Below are 18976 nucleotides of genomic sequence, written 5' to 3' on the forward strand. Positions count from 1 at the left end.
TCCAGGTTCATCCACGTTGTCACAGATGAAAAGTTTCCTTCTTTTTTAGGCTGAATAGTATTCCATTAGTGGCTGCTTCTACAGGATGGCAAGGAAGCACACACCTCGTTCAATATTTCCTATTCTTACATGTTTGCAGAGCTTCTATATTGTTCTTCATTGTGTTGTAGAAAGAGTTAGGAATGACTGGTCTAGATGGTACAGGACGAACTTGTTCGGATGAGCAAAAATCACTAAGCAATACATGTCAAATCAATCATTATTTTAATAATTGAGATGAATCTGATCCCTAGAGCATTTGCATTTCATTTCAATGAATACAGATGGCTATCCCCTGGGTACTCATTAGTGATACCAATTCTGAACTCTTCATTTATTGGAGTTCTCTATGTTTAAAATATTTCGGAATTGACATGTCTGCCTCCGTTTCTGTTAACCGTCTGGCATAAACCACTTACATTTGAAATAAATATTCTAAAAGTTGTAATACCTGCATCAGGTGAAATCACGTTAGTCTCATGGCTTCCTACCCTCCCCATCCTGGAGGCTCACAGATTTGCACATCAGAGCTACAACTTAGCACAGCCCATCAGAGAATGGTACAGGGAGAAATGATCTGGTGTTTCAGGCTTGAGAAAAGAAAACATCTATATGTGGCACATCTCTACACTTTTTGGTGATGTTGGTATAAAGGCTCCTTTGAGTCATTCAAGTCCAATGAGGCAAATTTTTCTCTCCTAGTAAGAACATGAGCCCACCTTCAAACCCTCTGAGAACCTCTGTAGGTTCTGAATAGGAAGCTCTCAGCCTGAATCTCTCCTCGGCCCTTTTATTTAACTTCTACCAGGGGTCAGTGGATCTTGGTTCAGCTCTGACCGCAAACTTTGGAATAAACTATAATGGTGACAAATCAAGAAACATTCCTATACTACTGGAGAATGAGACAAGGGCAGACCCCACTTCTCATCACTAGACATGACACATGCCTTGCCATCCCTCATGCTTCACTCCTAGCCTGGTTGCCATAAAGTCTAGAGCTGAGCTCTGCCCTCTGTGGCAGCAGGTGGACTACTTGGAGGCAAGGGCTGGAAAGGATGTTTAACAGTTGCTCTCCTTTTTTTCTCATTCAAATTAACTCAACAGAAAGTGATTTTTGAAGATCTGATCCATGTATGAAAAATAACTCCACAAAGGCAAGTAAAAACAAATGTTATCCCATTGGGTTTATATCACTGTAAGAGCAGAACTTTGAGCAGTGAACAGGTCAGACTGCAGAAACTCAGTGGTCACCAAGGACTTCTACTGTGTGCCACATCATTCAGTTTCACAGGCTGTGCCTGCAGACTAACAACATTTACTGGAATTTCCTAAAGAGAGGAATATACAATAGATGAACTTCAATAAATATCTTTTAAAATGTCCCTCCCCACCTACATTTTTCAATTCTCTTATATTCAAGTCCTACATAAGTTCTATTAGTGTGTGAGAGAACACTTTTCTTCATTACTTAAAATTTTTTGGCCAGGCACGATGGCTCACACCTGTAATCCCAGCACTTTGGGACGCCGAGGCGGGCGGATCACCTGAGGTCGGGAGTGCGAGACCAACCTGACCAACATGGAGAAACCCTGTCTCTGCTAAAAATACAAAAAATTAGCTGTGTGTGGTGGCGCATGCCTATAATTCCAGCTACTCGGGAGGCTGAGGCAGGAGACTTGCTTGAATCAGGAGGCGGAGGTTTCGTTGAGGCAAGATCATGCCATTGCACTCCAGCCTGGGCAACAAGAGCGAAACTCTGTCTCAAAAAAAAAAATTCTTAATAAAAATTATATTATCAAAATATTAAAAATAAATTTTAAAAAGGTTGTAAATCGCTTTTTTGTATTTTTATGTGTCATTATACTTTGAAGGCATGGTAACTCTTTCAGGCCAACAGTATACTAGGTGACTGCTTTGTGCTTTACCTGGGAGACAATGTCTGGTCAAAGAATTATGGACTTATGAGTACGAAATTCCAGCTTTGTTTAGCATAGATATCAGCTTTCTGGTTTGATTTTGTAATCTTTATTTTAAATAATAAAATTAGCTTTTACTTTTCTTTGTTTTCTCATTTTTTAGATTAGTTTTATTACTTATTATTATTTTCCTTTTCTGAAATAACCAACCATTTTGAAAAATAAATGCGTACTATCTAAAAGGATGGATTCTGGAGAACTACACAGCAGCTTTGCCATCTTGGGCAAAACACTAACCTCTCTGTGACTCAGTTTATGCATTCATAAAATGAGAATAACAGTACTTTCCTCATGAGAATTTTATGAAAATTACATGAATTAATATGTGTAAAGCATTTAGCTCAGTGCCTGGCACATGGTAAGTACTATTTTAGGGTTTGCTATTGTCACTGTCATAATTCATTCATTCAGGAGTCTTTGAGTTGCCTTTTTTTCAGGTAATATTAGTGCTTGAAATTGGAGTATAAATTCACTTTTTCTAAGAGCTTAGAACCAACCAATTTCCTCATATTCCTCCATCACACACACTGGACATATAACATTATTTGCAGGATGAGAATACAGGAAGTGTTTATGAAAGAAAAGGAAATGTGAAAAGAACTGGAACTATGATCATAACATATCTCAACATTCACAGCAAAGGTGGCCCAAACAAAGAGATTACATGTTCCCGAAGGTAATACTCAGATGTCTGTTTCCTATGTCAATATGTAATAAGCAAAAGAAATGACAAACTTGGATATGGTCCTAGAGGCTGAGCCAGATGTGACAAACAAGGTTAAGGTTGGGGCAGAGCTCACATTCACAACCATGTCACACATCTAGGTATTTTAAATGTCAACAGGATTTACATATGGTGACACTGCGTTTTAGAGAGATAGTGTCAGGAAATAAAGTTAGGTGAAGGAAACTAACAAGCAAAAATTATCAGTATATAATAAACTCCAGAAATTGAGGTCAGGCACAGGTTACCTTCTCAAAGCATAATTAGAAAGGCTAACATAAAATGCACTATCTTTGCCACCTGTAAAAGTAGCATACCTTAAGGGATATTTTGAAAATACATTGTCAAAAATTTCCTAGGAAACACCTCAGTTTTATCAAGGTTACCAAAAGCAACTCTATGAGAGGATCAGAGCAATTCAGAGCTTGAGACAGGAATTATGACTGACCTAAAAGCAAATGTTAACTGAGACATCTGTGTGTTTAGATGAAATACATATTAATTAGGATTGCATTCAGCTACAAGTAACAGAAACAACTTAATTTTTCTCAAAATACAAGAATTCCCGTCATTATATCAGGGCTGGCATAGCTGCCTGAGGACATAAATGAGGACCCAGCTCCCTCTAAAGTTCTGTTCCACCATCATTGGCATGTGGCCATTATCCTCAAGGTCACATGATGATTGTATCATCTCCGAGCTAGAATAGGCAAGGTTAGGGCAAAAAGTAAGTGCCTGCTGAGTCTTTTATAAAATATTCTTTATCAGTTTTATCAAGAGTCTTCCCAAAGACTCTGACTGGGTGCAGTGGCTCATGCCTGTTATCCTAGCATTTTGGGAGGCCAAGGCAGGTGGACCATCTGAGGTCGACAGTTCAAGACCAGCCTGGCCAACACGGCAAAACCCTGTCTCCAGTAAAAACACAAAAATTACCTGGTCTAGTGGTGCGCACCAGTAGTCCCAGCTCTTCAGAAGGCTGAGGCACGAGAATCGCTTGAACCCAGGAGGTGGAGGTTACAGTGAGCCGAAAAGGTGTCACTGCACTCCAGCCTGGGTGACACTGAGACTCTGTCTCAATAATAATAATAAAAAGAACCTTCCCAAAGACCCTAATCAATAGATTTTCACTTCATATCGCTGAATTATACCGCCAATAAATGGCAGGGCAAGATATGAACGCAGGTCTATCTTCAGCATCCAGTTAAAAATACTCACCTCCATGGCTCCCTTGCAGCTCCATGTAATTCAGCGATATGAAGAAATTCTATGGGAGGACCACAGCAATTCAGAGCTTGATACAAGAATTATGACCGACCTAAATAGTCGATAATAAATGTACTGATTTTTTTTCATATTACTATCAGTAAGAAGAGAAAAAAGGTGTAGAGATGGCAACGGGGGAAACCTGAAGGGAAGAAAGTGAAAGAATTTAAAAAGAAAAGGAACAAAGTTGTGAAGCAGAAAGGAGAAAGGAAGAGGAGAGGGAAAGCAAGGACCATGGCATGGAGTCAAAGGAAGCAAAGGAGGAAAGACAAAGATAAAATTTAGAGGGGGGAAGAGAAGATGAGCTACAGTGGGAAGGAGAGGAGAAAGGCAGAGAGAGATGACTAAGGTGACTGTAGCACTTATGGTCTACTGTCACTCCTTTTCAGGTCACTTGGTTTGTGGGCACCAGTGGACATCAATAATCGGTGCTATCTATAACATGTCACCTTTCCTATCATGTAAGAGTATTTTAATCAATAATTTTCTTTTTAAATGGGGTCTCACTTTGTTGCTCAGGCTGATCTGGAAATCCTGGGCTCAAGTGATCCTCCTGCCTCAGTCTCCAAAGTAGCCAGGATCACAAGCATGTGCCACTGTGCCTAGCTATAATAAAATTTTATTTTGTTTTCAACATAAAGTTTTATTTTTTTTAAGGAAAGCTAATTCAGCATTAAAGGATAACCTGCATTTTAAACATTTACTTTGAAAACTCAGAACGCCTATAACTATTTCTTAGTGGGATTCAATGCTATCTAATTATCTTAGCTTTGTTTTTTATTTTGAGTGATTTAGGGCTGCCTTATACCACAAATCAACATTTCTACATTTGTACTGATCCCCCTACCACAAACACATCCTCAAATACATTTGCTATAATTGGTTCTTAGAGAGGATAGAATAAAAACGAAAAAAATAGGTGTAGTTTTAGAGAAGCAGACATTTTAAAAATAATTGGCTAACCTATAGGCACAGCATTCAACCCTTCAGAAGCTCTGCCTTCAATGAGATGGGCATGGCAGGTGACTGTGGTGAAAATTACTCTCTGAGCCACACAACTGACACCAAAGTGAGATCGTATCATTTCATGCGGAATGTCCTGAAAGCCAATAATTTTTTAAAGCTACACAATTCCTGCATTTGAACAGTCATTATGAGATACTCATATTTGAAAATTCAATTCAAATATCTGAAATAATGCTTTTAAAACGCTTTTGCTTAAAGTTGATGAGACTGAAATGCTATAGAGTTCATTTATTTTTAAAATGACTCTAAAATCAGGTAAAGAGGGTGGATTAATCACCCCAATGTTTTTGAAATGAAAATATTTAGAAAAAGAGGGTGGATTAATCACCCCAATGTTTTTGAAATGAAAATATTTAGATAAGTCAATTTCCCTTTTAACGTGTGTTAAGTCATTACTCAGGCATAGCCTAAACCACCTCTCTCTGTCCATAGTGAACCTGCCCATTCCATCCTAATGCACTCCACCTTCCTCTTTTTCCTGAGTGTAGGGCTATCCAGTTTTTCTATTTCTATGTGACACAAAGAACTCCATATTTGTGTGTGTGTGTGTGTGTGTGTGTGTGTGTCTTTTAAAATGTAAATGTTCAAAAAGTACTGGTCACTCAATTTATTTATGCTTTTCAAAGGTAAAGGTTATTTGAAATAAAGGGGTCATTCCATCAGCAACTATTTATGAAGACTAAAGACATAACAAGTTTCAAACTAGCACTTGAAATGATCAGAAAAACAATTATGGCTTAATATGCAACTAATCTTAAATAATTGATGGAGTAAGGCTTCTAGTTTATTCTATAAAGTTGACCAATTCCCAGGAGGTAAAAAAAAAAAACAAAGATAGATTTTTAGATATTTTCTTTTGAATAAAACTAATCTATAAAAATTTGAAAGTCAAAAATGCTGACTTTAAAATCTTGGTAAAATATCACTCTTTTTAAAGATGGAAAGTCAAATTTATTGGAGTAAAACAGTTCTGTAAAAACTGTATTCATATTATTACAACGATACAACATTACCATTTTATTAACATTTTCAATGCAAATAAAATTAATAGTTTGAAACAAAGATTCACACAAATTGGAAGGAAATATAATTAAATAACTCCTAGTAATGTAGGAATGAATGAAGTAGGAATTTCTGCCAAAATGAAATATTTTGAACTATAATTCTAAAGACTTGGTTTTTAGTTTAAAATTGGAATTGAAACTCACAATGAATATAAATTACAGGAAGCAAGATTTATGATTTAAGAAACAATCTGAACCATATCAGTAAAATATGTATGAAATAAGTTGTAGAGAGTAAGATAAATATGTGACAAGTAGAGCAAAATGCTCTAAAATGCCCAATTTTCATAGTCCTATATAAGCAGGACGCAGCTTCGGTTCACTTATAAATTGCATTGGACAAATGATTTTGAAAGTTTAAATACACTGATTCCAGAATCTGAGACATATGAAGGATAAATAACTGATCACCTGATCAGCAATGCAGTTACTTTAGTAATGGCAAATTACTTTATTTCAAATAATAAAATCATTCCTTTGAAAGGAATTAAATCTGGAATATATTTCTAAAAATTATGTCTGACATAAATATCATCTGGTATTTGAAAGGTCATTAAATTGTACTTCCTTTGAACAATAATTTTTAAATAGCAACCAGTTAATTTCAGAACATGTGTGTCTTTAACAGTAATACTGGAAATTGTCAAAATAAAGTGCCCTCAATACTCTATCCTGATTATACCTTTCTTTAAAGTAAATGTTTAGTTTTAGGAATAGAACATTGATTTTCCTGTCTGTCTCACAATATAATTTTTTTAAAAAATGGGAGTAGATATACAGCATGAAAAAATTACCAATAGTGACGCCGCACTTACAAAATACAATAAAATCCCCCTTTTAAAACATCATGCCACATCACCAATTCAATTCTACTCAAGGCCAAATTTTTTTCTCTCAGTTGATATTTTAGAGCATACTTCTCATTGTTAATGGAACACTTCCCCCATCTTATGCTACCATAGTAACAGAAATTCTAGTCCATTCAGAAATTTAGGTACATTGTCTCACCAAAGCTCAAGTATTTTGGGCAGACTCATTTACTTAACGCTTGTCTTTCATGCACAATGTCTTCTTCTAATGGCTGACCTCTCCTTTTTGGTGGGGACTGAGTAAAGCCAACCTTGTGAGGCGCAGTTCCTTACTGACATGATTTCAGTGGCATCCAAGTCTTTCTATCCCCAAATCTATTATCTGGCTGTTCAGTGATGGTAAACTCACTTTAAGCAAAGAGGGGAAAGACATCTTTCCACGACTATAAGCAAAAATGTGGGAAAGTTTAATACTGACAAGTCACATTCACCATAAATTGATTGGGGGCAAGGGGAGGAGTGGCAAACAAAATGGATGGTAGATACCTGACGGCTGGGGGTGAGGAAAAGGAATGATCATGGGTGAGGAAAAGTGCAGACTTCAATCCAACCATCACACTTTTCACAATACTGCCTTTGTCCCTAGGAGAAGGTGCGCTGATCACGGGGCATGGCTGGAAAAGAGAAGTGGCTACCTGACTAAACCATGTAGGTTCTTGTTTCCTAGTTCCCCATCATTTGCAACTTTCCACCAAAAAAAAAAAAAAAAAAAATCCAGGTTTGGTGCCTGAAACGCACATTGGGGAAACTGACCATGTCTTAGGATTTGCGCAAAAGAAAAGGAAATTCTAGAAAAAAAATGTCCTGACCCTGAGACCTTTCTAATTCAACATGATGTATATGAGACCTCTTTTTGCTGAGTTTCTACACTGTGGTATACTCATGGTTCATTGTGACTAATAATGCCCTTTCAAAAGAGTCATAGACAACATCATTTAAAAGATATACGAAGATGAGAAAGAGATACCAAATGACATTTAATTGAGAGATGAGAACACACCAGATGTAACCATGCACTATTTATAGAGTTGCCAGTACTGAAAATAGATGGATATACTACTTAATGTAAAAATCTGTGACAATTCTGTTAGACTCGAAAGCTCCAGATTTTTTAGTACTATATATTTTTTATTTTTGTTAAAGATATTCCATAGATATATTTAAATACGACACATACAGGGACCTATAATTGTGAACCACTTTTATTCTAGACTGGCAATTGCCGCCCCATTTTACATTCTGAGCTCTGCCACACACCCCAGTGTCAGAGGGCAGCTGACTGATCTACAGAAATGTTCTATGTTAGGTGCTATTGCACACACCACCTCTATCTCAATGCATTCTTTCAGGTAAAAAAAAAAAAAAAAAAAAAAAAAAGTCACAACTATCAGCTCTACACCTAAACACGGTTCATTCAAATGGTGACTTCAATGTAAATCATAAATGTGATTGATTTTTTCTGATATAACTGTTACACTTTAAAGATCTAGAAGGTTAGAAATAAAGTCTCAAGCTAACATTTTACAGATTTCTTACAACTTTAAGAAGACTTCTTGGCCAAAAGACCTTTCATTTTGGTCACATATCAAAATGGGCCAACCACAAAAATACATGAGATTAATTTTTCCTATTGGCAGTTCAATTCTTAGAGAAGCTGTGTGTGTGTGTGTGTGTATGTGTGTGTGTCTGAATTTTTTAAATTAATTTTCAAAAGCCTAAAAGGAAAAGAGACATACATAAGCATCACTTCATTTTTAAACATGTCTTCTACCTGTAGAACATTTTACAAAAAAAAAAAAAAAAAAACTCTAAGGCCTATAGCTACAGCTAGTTCCAAAATCTGAATGTTTAATAAAATAGATAACAGAAATTTAAAATCTGACACAATTCTCAAAGCTTATAATAATTTGACCTTTCATAACTTACATAATACAATTTCTCTACCTTTTCTGGTGGTGGAAAAGAGGTGGAAATTGAGATTCTCCTCCGCAATGTCCAACTTGAAGTATTTACACTTTATTCTTACTCTATGTTATCCATTCCTTTTCAGACTTAGATATGTGATTATGGTGAGTCTTAAGGTGACTTGCATTTGCTAGTCAAGGGTGCAAGGGAGCAAAACTAAAGGGTGTATGATATTTTGGCGTTTTTAGTTAAGTTTTCGATATCGAGACCTTCCAAAGGATGTGGAAAACAGAAAAAATAATAACAAAGCTTTGTATCATCACATGGTCTTCCATCATAACCTGACAGTCACGCCTTTGAGAACAGCCTCGCTCACATACTCACCTTTCTCACTGAGAGATCATACCGGGCAAGAACTTTTGCTAAGAGTCGCACGGAGCAGCAGGCTGTCAATCAGGCTTTGGGTTAGGTCTGGCTGCCATCACAGTAGCTGCTCCTTACACTTAAAGATTCTCATTACCTCAGAAAAGCACTAGATTGTTCTTGGGAAGAGCGGGTAGTAAGCACTTTTATCTAAAAAGGGACTAGTTACACAACATTAATTTTCCAAAATTATTTCTAAAATTCCACCAAATTAAACTCCTGATTTACAGACAAGGCTGCCACCATGCCACAAGGAAGTTGTAAAAGCACTGTTTAAAACCTCTAGGAGACGTTTATTTGGGCTAAATGTTGTATAATAGATATCAAGTTTTTTTAAAAACAGAAAACTCTAAAGGATTCTTATAATTTTTAAATGCTTGTCTATCTTAAGTGCTAGCACCCCACAGATTATCTCCCGCCATGCCAATGATTGTTAGCCTATTAGAGATAGAAACTATTAACAGGAGCCTACTGGACAATGGTTTCTATTTGGTGGGGTATAAATATTTTGGGGTTGAAATTCTAATTAAATAGTGCCTGTCGCTGCTTAAAAGCTCCATAGACGTGAAATGTTCAGAAGTCCCAGAAGAAATACAGAAAAGAGACATTTTTTATTTTTCCACATACTCGATGTACTAGCTTAAAATACATGCACTACATAATATTATATTTTTTGGAGCCGAATTTTATTTCTTCTATGATGTTTATTTTTGATGCAGGGCTCCATAATGATTCCTTTTTAAAGATACCTCTAAATTATAAGGGATTCCAGCCTCTACCTGGAAATTAAAGCTGTGCAGATAAAATACAAAGTCATTAATAAACATCACAAAGATAATTCTAACAAGAAGCACCATGTAAAAGTAAGGCAGGAATCAGAAAAATCATCAATTACTGACATATTAAATCACATTTTCAAAAGAATGGGGAGCTGGAAGCAGCCGCTCCCTTTCAGGAGGGCTGTTTGACACTGAATGAAATGCCAGGGACTCCTGGCTGGTGAGCAGCGGGAACTTTGCGGGCGAGCGGCGCGGGGCAGCCACAGACCTAGGCGCTTCAATCTGCCACCAGCCTGCCCGCAAAGCCCAGCGACAGCCCCCAACGCCCCCCGGGGACCCATCTGGGGGTCCGGGAGCAGGACAAAGGTCTGAAATCCAAGTCCTAGGAGTAAAGAAACACAATGCGCAGGTTCAATTTAAAGTGCCTGCGGTAAGTACGGGGAGTGAGGAGGAAAGACACTGGCCCCCAAGAATTCTCAGGCGTTTAGCACAAGCACCAGCTCATTACCAGGAGATGCGTTCGGAGAGTGGGGACATGGAGAATGAATCCCAACTCGCGACTCCATTCTCCACTAACTTTATTCTCGCTCCCTGGACCGAGCGCATCGCTGGGGCCAGGGTTGTCATGGTTCTTGTTTCCAAGGCCCCTTGGAAGAAGGAAAGGGATGAGAAAGGTGCGCTGGCGGGCGCACCCGGCGGCGGCGAGCGCGGAGGTGCTGTGGTACCTACCATGGTATTCTTGTCCCGGAACGTAGTAGGTGGGGTTGCCCGCAATGTGCAGGGAAATGAGCACCTCTCCCTGCTCCCCATCCCCTTCCAGCTCCCCGTGGTGGGTGCACAGGAAAAAGAAGGGCGAAAAGCGGGGGTAATAGCCCGCCGCCGCGCGCGCCCTCAGCGTCGCCCCCAGCAACAGCGCTAGGAGGAAAGTCTGCCGGGCCCAGCCACTGCGCTCCATGCCGCCGCCGCAGCCGCCGCGCGCCCTACGCGCCGCTCGCTCATTCAGTTTTGGAGACGCCGGGACGGAGGAGCCACGCGGAGAGAAGGCGAGAAGAAGGCGGACGGGAGCGGAAGGAGCTCGGGAGCGGGCCTGGGAGCGGGCCCCCACCGAGAAGTTCCGCGGGAGACGGCAGCTCCCAAAGTTACTTTGGGCCGCGGGAGCGCGGGACCGGGGCTGCGGGCGCCGAGAGCGCGTCGTCCGCCGCCTCCGTGCGCCGCGGCCGCCTCTGCGCGACGCCCCTCGGCCAGGCCTGGGAAAGCGCCCGGCCCGCTCCACACCTTCTTAAAGCCCCGGGCGCCGCGTCCCCCCCGCCGCCGCCACACGTGTCCCGGCCGCTCCCCCGCCCCCGCGCGCCGCCCCGCCCGCCCCCCGCCCTCTCGGGCTGGCACGGCGGCACCTCGCGCTGCGAGGGGCGCACGCGTCCCCGGAGTCCCCGGCCAGCGCCTGGTTCGCACCCGGGAGGACAGGGAGGGGCGCGCGCCGGGGAGCGGTACGGGGACGCTGTCGAGGACCGCTGAGCCCGCGACTCTCCTGCGAGGAACGTCAAAGCCCCGTAGAGGGCACCTCTCGCCCAGCTGTCTGAAGGGGAAGGCCAGCCCCTTTGGCCGTCAGTGTGCCCTGTTTTTCCTGGGAGGTTGCGTGAGGGAAAGAGAGGGGCGGCAGGGACGGCCGCTGGCGCCGGTTTCTTTGTCTGCGCCGGCTGCGTCCCGCGCCCCTGGGGGCTCGCAGCCTGGCAGTCCGGGCGGCCCGCACTCGTTCTGGGAATCCGCCCGAGGCCGCGAACCGCTAGGGGCCCTCGCGCTTCCTTCCCACCCAGGCCTCCTGTCCCTCCCGCCGTCCCCGCCCGGCCCCTCGCGGCAGCGACAGAGCCTCATCTGTAGCGGATTTTAAAATGAGATTGAGCGAAAGTGGAATTGGCAGCCTCGAGTGGTGCCTGGAAATGGTGATTTGTGCTGCTCGGTTGTGGGGAATTGTGAGGCAGGAAGGGCTGGCGGAGCTAAGATCCGACAGGCGCTCTTCGCTGGACTGTTCTGTTATTCATTGCTACTGGGCTCTTCAGGCGGAGATGGGTGTCGTAATTTTTTAAATCAGTGTTTATTTCCTTTAAATGTCGGTTATGACCAATGGCCCTGAAATCGGGGGAGGGAAAAACGTTCAGGGGAGATGCTGGCAGCGGTGATTGAAGCGGGTGGTAATGAGCGGCCGCACATGAACTGCAGGGAAGTGAAATAATCCATAAGCACGTTTTTAACCGAGGACGGCTGTCAGGAGCCCTGCGGCATCCGGAGATGGGGGAGCGGGGTTGCCAGCTTTTAATGCCTCTCCCCACCCACCCTTGGCTTGCCACCAAGCCAGATAAACCCGCACGTACAGAAATGAGTAGATTATAAAATTGGAAGGGATGGTGCCTTTGCCTGCATTTGTGGGGCGAGGGACGGTGAAAATCAGGGTCCAAGGGGAGACCTCTGTAATCACTTCGTTGCAAAGGGAAGAAATTGTTTTTCTTCCTCTTACTGAGACCGAATGACAGGTAGAAAGGGCCCATTTCTAGCTGGCTTCTTGTTTCTCTTACTTCAAAATCCCCAGAGGCCTAACTGCCATATAAATAAAATACAATGTATACATATATGTATGTGTATATATATATGATGTAGTAACAATTGCTACACTGTAGCTCTGCGGGGTGCAGGCTATGGGGCTAGACGTACTTTACCTTTTTAATCCTAACACCAACTGGAGAGGCAAAAAATATCCCTATTTCACAAGGGAGGAGGCACTCAGAAATGTTGATAACTTGCCCAAAGTCAGTGAGAAAGGCTGGATGCAGGGCAGACTGGCTGGCCTCAGAGGCTCTTGTCCTGCACTGCCCTGCCACAGTCGACAGCCCTAGCTGGAGCAGGTGGTGTTGCCCCAAACAATTAGGAGATACTCGCCCACAGCTAACAAGGCTGTTACTGCCTTCCTGTCCAGTCATGTGAATATAGTCAAAGACAAAATTAATCACTTGGAGAAATAATCCAAAACTATTTAATGTTTTTGGCTTACACTTTTAAAATGTTTAGTTACCATGCACTGAGCACCGTCCTAAGTACTAGACATACTAACTCCCTTATTCCTCATAACAATACTATGGGAAAAGTACCATTAATAGCTTCATTTTACTATGATGAAACAGCACAGGGAGGTTAAGTAACTTGTCCAAGGTCACACAGCTAGTGAGAGCTGTGACTTGAACCCAGGCAGTCTGATTCTGACACTTTAACCACTGCAAATCGCCTCTAAAGAATGCATGTTGTTGTTGTTAGAGGGATGGGGGGATAATTATTCTTTATCCAGTGTCAGAATACCTCATTTAATCCTTATATTAGCCTGCAAAGTAGGTATAATTATCTTCATTTTTAAAGAGACGAAAGTTGAGATTCATAGAAGTTAAAGGAGCTTGGGATCAAGTATGGCCATGCTTGATGCCAAGGTTGCTGCTTAAATAAACTGTCTTTAGTAAGCGCTGACACTTGGTCCAGGACATGATTGGAACTTAATTCATATAAGGTCCTCAATTCCCAGGAAGTCCCCTTCCTTCCATTGTGTAGTGCACTCTCAGAGAAATATTCTTTCTCATATCTCTCGACATGGCTTTCTTAACATTCAATTTATGTGACCAAGTTTATTTTTCAATCTTCCCCTTTATTGTGCTTCCTTAATTTTTACCACTTTGCTTTGTTATTACATTTGAATAACTTTTATACTCTTAGCCATGAAGCAAGCTCATATTTCTGGCTACAGCCCTGCAGTTGTTCAATAACAGACACAAAGACTGTTTAAATAATGTCCTGAGTGGTGTCGAGCTGGTCAAGAGGGGAGTAGATGTTGGTACACTCCAGTCTGCAGTCCTTAGGACTAACATGAATACCTTGTAGAGGCTCAAGTTCATATTTGTTTCATCTCTGACACTTTTTTTGGTTAGGCCAGTTCAACTAGTCATCATTAAAAACTTTTAAATAACCTTTAGAAAATCAGAAAAATACATAAGTCATATATAAAATCCATTGAACTGAGAGTAGCATCTTCTTAGTGAGCAACTTACTTGAAATCACACAATAAGGTGGAAACCCAGGTTAGATAGCAAAACTTCTTGTTTCCCAATTTGTTTGCTAACCCTTACACCTCGTTTCTATTTAGTGAGCCATAATAAGTATCTCCAAAAATATTTGGTCTGCAAAATCCAAAAACCTTCTGAACTAATAGAAAAATAGAGAAGTGCTTTTCCAGAAAAAATGGTTTACATAAAAAACATCTGCAAAAAATAAAAGGTGATGTCAGGTGAAAATGAATAGGCTTGTGGGAAAGGGAGTTTAAAATGGGATGAGATTTATTTTTAATTAAAAGAGTTTTGAAATAGTGATGAGTCTACCAAAAGAATTAAACTAAGTATTCTTAGAAGATAAATCCACTTCTTCTTGATAAGTGGAAATTATTGCCCAGTATTTGAATAATCATAACACGATCGGAATTAAATTCATATATATATACATATTTGCTATGTGTGTGTATACATATATCTGCTATATCTCTCTATATATACATGTATATATATACATATATCAGATACATAGCTTTTAAATTATTGGGAGGTGATTCATCCAAATGAAATACAAAGAAGACATTAAATTATATTTTAAGGTTACAAGAATTCACTCGTCTGGTTTCCATTGATATTTTTTGATATGAAGCATTAAACATTTTGGTATATGAGGGAAAGTGAGTCACTATTCTTATTTACCATGTAAAAATCAAACAGAAAGTTTATAAAATCAAAAAAAATGTAAATATAAATATGAAGAGGGTGAACAAACAAATCAGTTGACTTATTAGACTCTAAAATGGTAATAAAAGGCCACATGAGAGCAAACCCAATAGCAGCTAATAAACTTATAAAATCTGTTACTCATAAGACATGGTACCGTATGATAAAATTGAGGCTCCTAAGCAAAAAACAAAAATCAAACAAACAAAAATAGACGCTAAAGATCAGTAAGCCGTTTGCAAATGAAATTGCGCTTAGAAAGGTGGGATATTAGAGGGTTGGCTCTGTTACGTATGTCCTGCCAGAACATGTTACTTATTGCCACCCTAGATTGAAATACCATGATGAGATAAACTATGGGACAACACAAAGTCATTATATTGTAAGATTTCTGAAACAGAATCTGATTCCTCAACACTAAAAATCCCTTTTTTTAAAGCTTCTCCACTTCCTGGGATTTGCCCTGCCCCTGCTTCTCTTTGGAATGCCCTTCCTGTTTCCTGTGGCCTAACCACACATCTTCCACCCTCCTCTCCCTCACCTTACTTCTTACTTGGCTGTAGCAACTCATGCTCCAAGTCTTCTCTCACACATTTTTGCATCTGAGAGATCTTTCCTGATCCCTCATCCTAAATTATGTCCTGTAGACCAGCACTATCTGATATAGTGTCCTAGTCCCCAGGTAGCTATTTAAATTTAAATTAAATTAAATCTAAAAATAAGTTATTCAGTCACATTAACCACATTTCCAGTATCCAGTAGCTAAGGGTGGCTAGTAATGGGATAATCTGTAAGTCTGCACTGTCTGTACTGGACAGTGCAGACTTACAGATTATCCCATTACTGCAGAAAGTCCTATTAGACAGCACTGTTCTACATTGAAAATGTGAATGAATGCCCAGTCACCAACACATTCATTCAGTCAGTATTTATCAGACACCTCCTATGTGCCAAACTGCTGGATGCAGTGGACTCAGTGAATAAAGCTAATATAGTGCCCACCCGTTTGGCATCTACAATCTAGTGCTGGGGACAGACAGTAAACTCATACAATAAACAAGATAATTTCTGACACTGGTAAATGCTGTGAAGAAATAAAACCAGATGATGTGGTAGAGAGTGTCTAGGGCAGGGAGGTTACTGTAGATTGGGGAGTCAGGGAAAGCTTCTCTGAAAGAGTGAAATTGAAGCTAACACTTCATTCATACGGAAGAGTCCATCATGTTAACGTGGGGGAAAGAGCAGTTCAGCTGGGGAGATCAGATAATATAAAGGCCTTGAAGCAGGACTATGCTTGAGATGTTCAAGGCTTAGAAAAGGTAGCAAGAAAAGGGAAGAGTGAGGTTGGGCACCGTGGCTCATGCCTGTAATCCCAGCACTTTGGGAGGCTGAGGCAGGAGGATCACTTGAGGCCAGGAGTCTGAGGCTGGCCTGAGAAACATAGCGAGACCCTATTTCTACAAAAGATTTTAAAATTAGCCAGGCATGGGGGTGCATGCCTATAGTCCCAGCTACTTGGGAGGCTGAAGTAGGAGGATTGCCTGAGCCCAGGAGTTCAAGGTTACAGTGAACTATGATTGCATCACTGTATTCCAGCCTGGGCAACAGAGTGAGACCCTGTCTCTAAAAAATCATCATCGTCATAAAGTAAGTAAAATGAAAGAAAAGGAAGAGTGGTATGGGTACGAGATGAGGTCAGAGAAGCAGGCAGAGACTAGATCACATTAATGTGGTGGGGAGACTTGGGTCAGGAAGTAACATTATCTGAGCGAATAATTAAAGGAAAGAGTTGAAGAATGCCAAAATAAGTTGAAGAAACATTTTCTAATACTTTTTCTCCAGGGCTTAAATAATATCCACCACAATATTTTAATGTTATTGTCTACAGCACGATATTACAGTAAACCAAGTACATTCACTAGGCACTAGCATGGACAGTGGCCAGACTGGACGGGGTGTTGTCTGCTACAGTGAAGATTTTCTTTTCTTTTTTCTTATTCCTGAAAGCAATGGTGAAGCATGGAAGGGATTTTAAGCAGAGACACACCATGGTCCTGTTTGTACATTTGGAAGATCATCTTGGTTATAAAGGGGAGAGTGGATTGGAGAGCAATGAAAAGTAGATGCAGGGAGACAATTAGGATATAGAGCAAGTATCTTAGGTGAGAGGTGATGGTCTTCAAAGGAGATGGAGAGAAGAGAGTAGAACTGAGATGTATTGAGGATCCAGAACTACAGGACTATAATGTAATAGTTATGCATCCTCTTCAACACATCTCTCTCCCTTTATCCCTATGCCCAGTCAGTAATAGATAGAGCGACTGACTGGGCATAGGGATAAAGGAAAAGAGATGTGTTGAAGAGGATGCACAACTTTCAGGTTTTTGCAGCTTGGTAATTGTTGCTGTTAGATAAACTATCAGATAAAAAGTATTTTTTATTAAGTAAACTTTTTAATGAAGTATAGTAATAGGCAAAAAACCATGAACAAATCATAAGTGTAGTGTGCCATGCATGGTCACAAATGGAACACCTCGTGTAAGCAGTGTCCAAAGAATATAAACAGAAGTCTCCATGACCACTCTGAGTGAGCAATCATATTCCTCAAGGCATGGAGAAAGTTTCAAGCAGAAACATAACATGTCTTCAGGATGGTTATTTTTGCCTGTTTCCAAACTTAATGTAAGTAGAATCATACAATGTATGTGATTTTATATCTGGTTTCTTTGGCTCAAAATCATGGTTGTAAGAATTATTCCAGTTGCTATAGGTAGCAAAAATTTGTTCATTTGTATCTTGTAGAGTATATGGGGGGGAAATCACAATTTTCTTATTTGTTAGTGGAAATTTTGGCTATTTTCAGTTTAGGGGAACTATGAATATGCAGTTAAATATATTCTTGCACATGTCTTTTGGTGAACATGTGTGTACATTTCAGTTAAGAGAGGGAGTGTTGGATCATGGCAGAAACTCCTTTTAACACATTGATGAATTAGTGAGAAATAAAGATAAATCCTTAGAGGTCAAAAATGAAGTGACAGCAGGAATCCAGAGATAAAGAATGTAGTATGTAATCCACCCAGGACTCTGAGACATCTGCCCACTTCAGTAACACTTGAATTTCCATTGTGATGGACATGTGGGGTTCGGAACAGAGATAAAGCTTAGGGCCTGCTCAAGGTGGGAAGAATGATAGGATAGTGCTACTCAAAGTGTGGTTTGCAGATCAGTCTCCAAACTATCTGTTGCGAGTACACGTTGAGATAGGTACAGAAATGGAGAGTGTTTAAAACTTTCATAGTTATTGTATAATGCAATAGTATCCAAGCAGCATTCCATTTCCCTAGTAATTCATATTGACCTTAGTTTTACAAAAGTATCTGTCTGTGATGGATTATGAGTTAGTATGCAAAGTACTGTCCCAGGAAATCCATCCATAAAGCTATTACCCATCCCCAAATAGCTCGGCCCTCAATGAAAGGTGAACTAGATAAAAAAAATCAGAAATTTTCTCACTAAAATTTGAAACCACAATCTGGCTCTCAGGAGGTTGTGACACAAATTCACATTTCTGTTTGATTTGAAAAACCTCAAGCTAATAATTAATTTTAAAGTGGTTCTGGGTTGAAAGTGTTCCCAGGCACCTGGCAAAACCAAATTCAGATCACCTCTAGCATGGACCCTAAAAACAAAACAAAAACAATTTCTTTAAGTCAGGATTCAAAGAACTACAACAGATGAAGATTCACAGAACATTGTGTTTGCAATAAAAAATCACTAATACTGTGAGAAAGCAGAACACAGTGGGTCAGTAGAAACAGGAGGTAACCACAGTCAGACTCACAAAGACTTCAGATGTTGGAATAACTCTATTTATCTAAGATATAGATATTTAATACATTTAGAAAAGTAAAATAATATGCCAAAAATAGAACTAAAAATAAGAGACCATCAAAAATGACCAGCCATTCTCAAAGTAAGAAATATAATACCTAAAATTTAAAACTCCAAGGAGAGAAGTATGTGCTTCTGACAGTATAGTGTATTAGATATTCTGGAAGGCCTTCTTCCTGTGAAACAACTAGATCCAGCATAAAATATAATCT

General features: G+C 40.2%; 1 protein-coding gene across 3 annotated transcripts in view; it reads right to left on the reverse strand.

The window, feature by feature from the left end:
• Positions 1–11353, reverse strand: part of RELN (reelin) — a 521226-nt gene extending 509873 nt beyond the window's left edge. The window contains exon 1 of one of the 3 annotated variants that reach the window (XM_003268163.3): positions 10798–11313. In XM_003268163.3, the coding sequence (XP_003268211.1) occupies positions 10798–11023 (226 nt within the window). In that variant the 5' untranslated portion in view covers positions 11024–11313. Of the gene's footprint in view, positions 1–10797 lie in introns of all 3 variants that reach the window. The other 2 variants (XM_030826362.1, XM_030826363.1) reach the window with 2 other exon arrangements.
• Between the last annotated feature and the right edge of the window lie 7623 nt (positions 11354–18976).

The sequence above is a fragment of the Nomascus leucogenys genome, chromosome 13 (genome assembly GCF_006542625.1).
Source record: "Nomascus leucogenys isolate Asia chromosome 13, Asia_NLE_v1, whole genome shotgun sequence".
Classification (NCBI taxonomy): Eukaryota; Metazoa; Chordata; class Mammalia; order Primates; family Hylobatidae; genus Nomascus; species Nomascus leucogenys.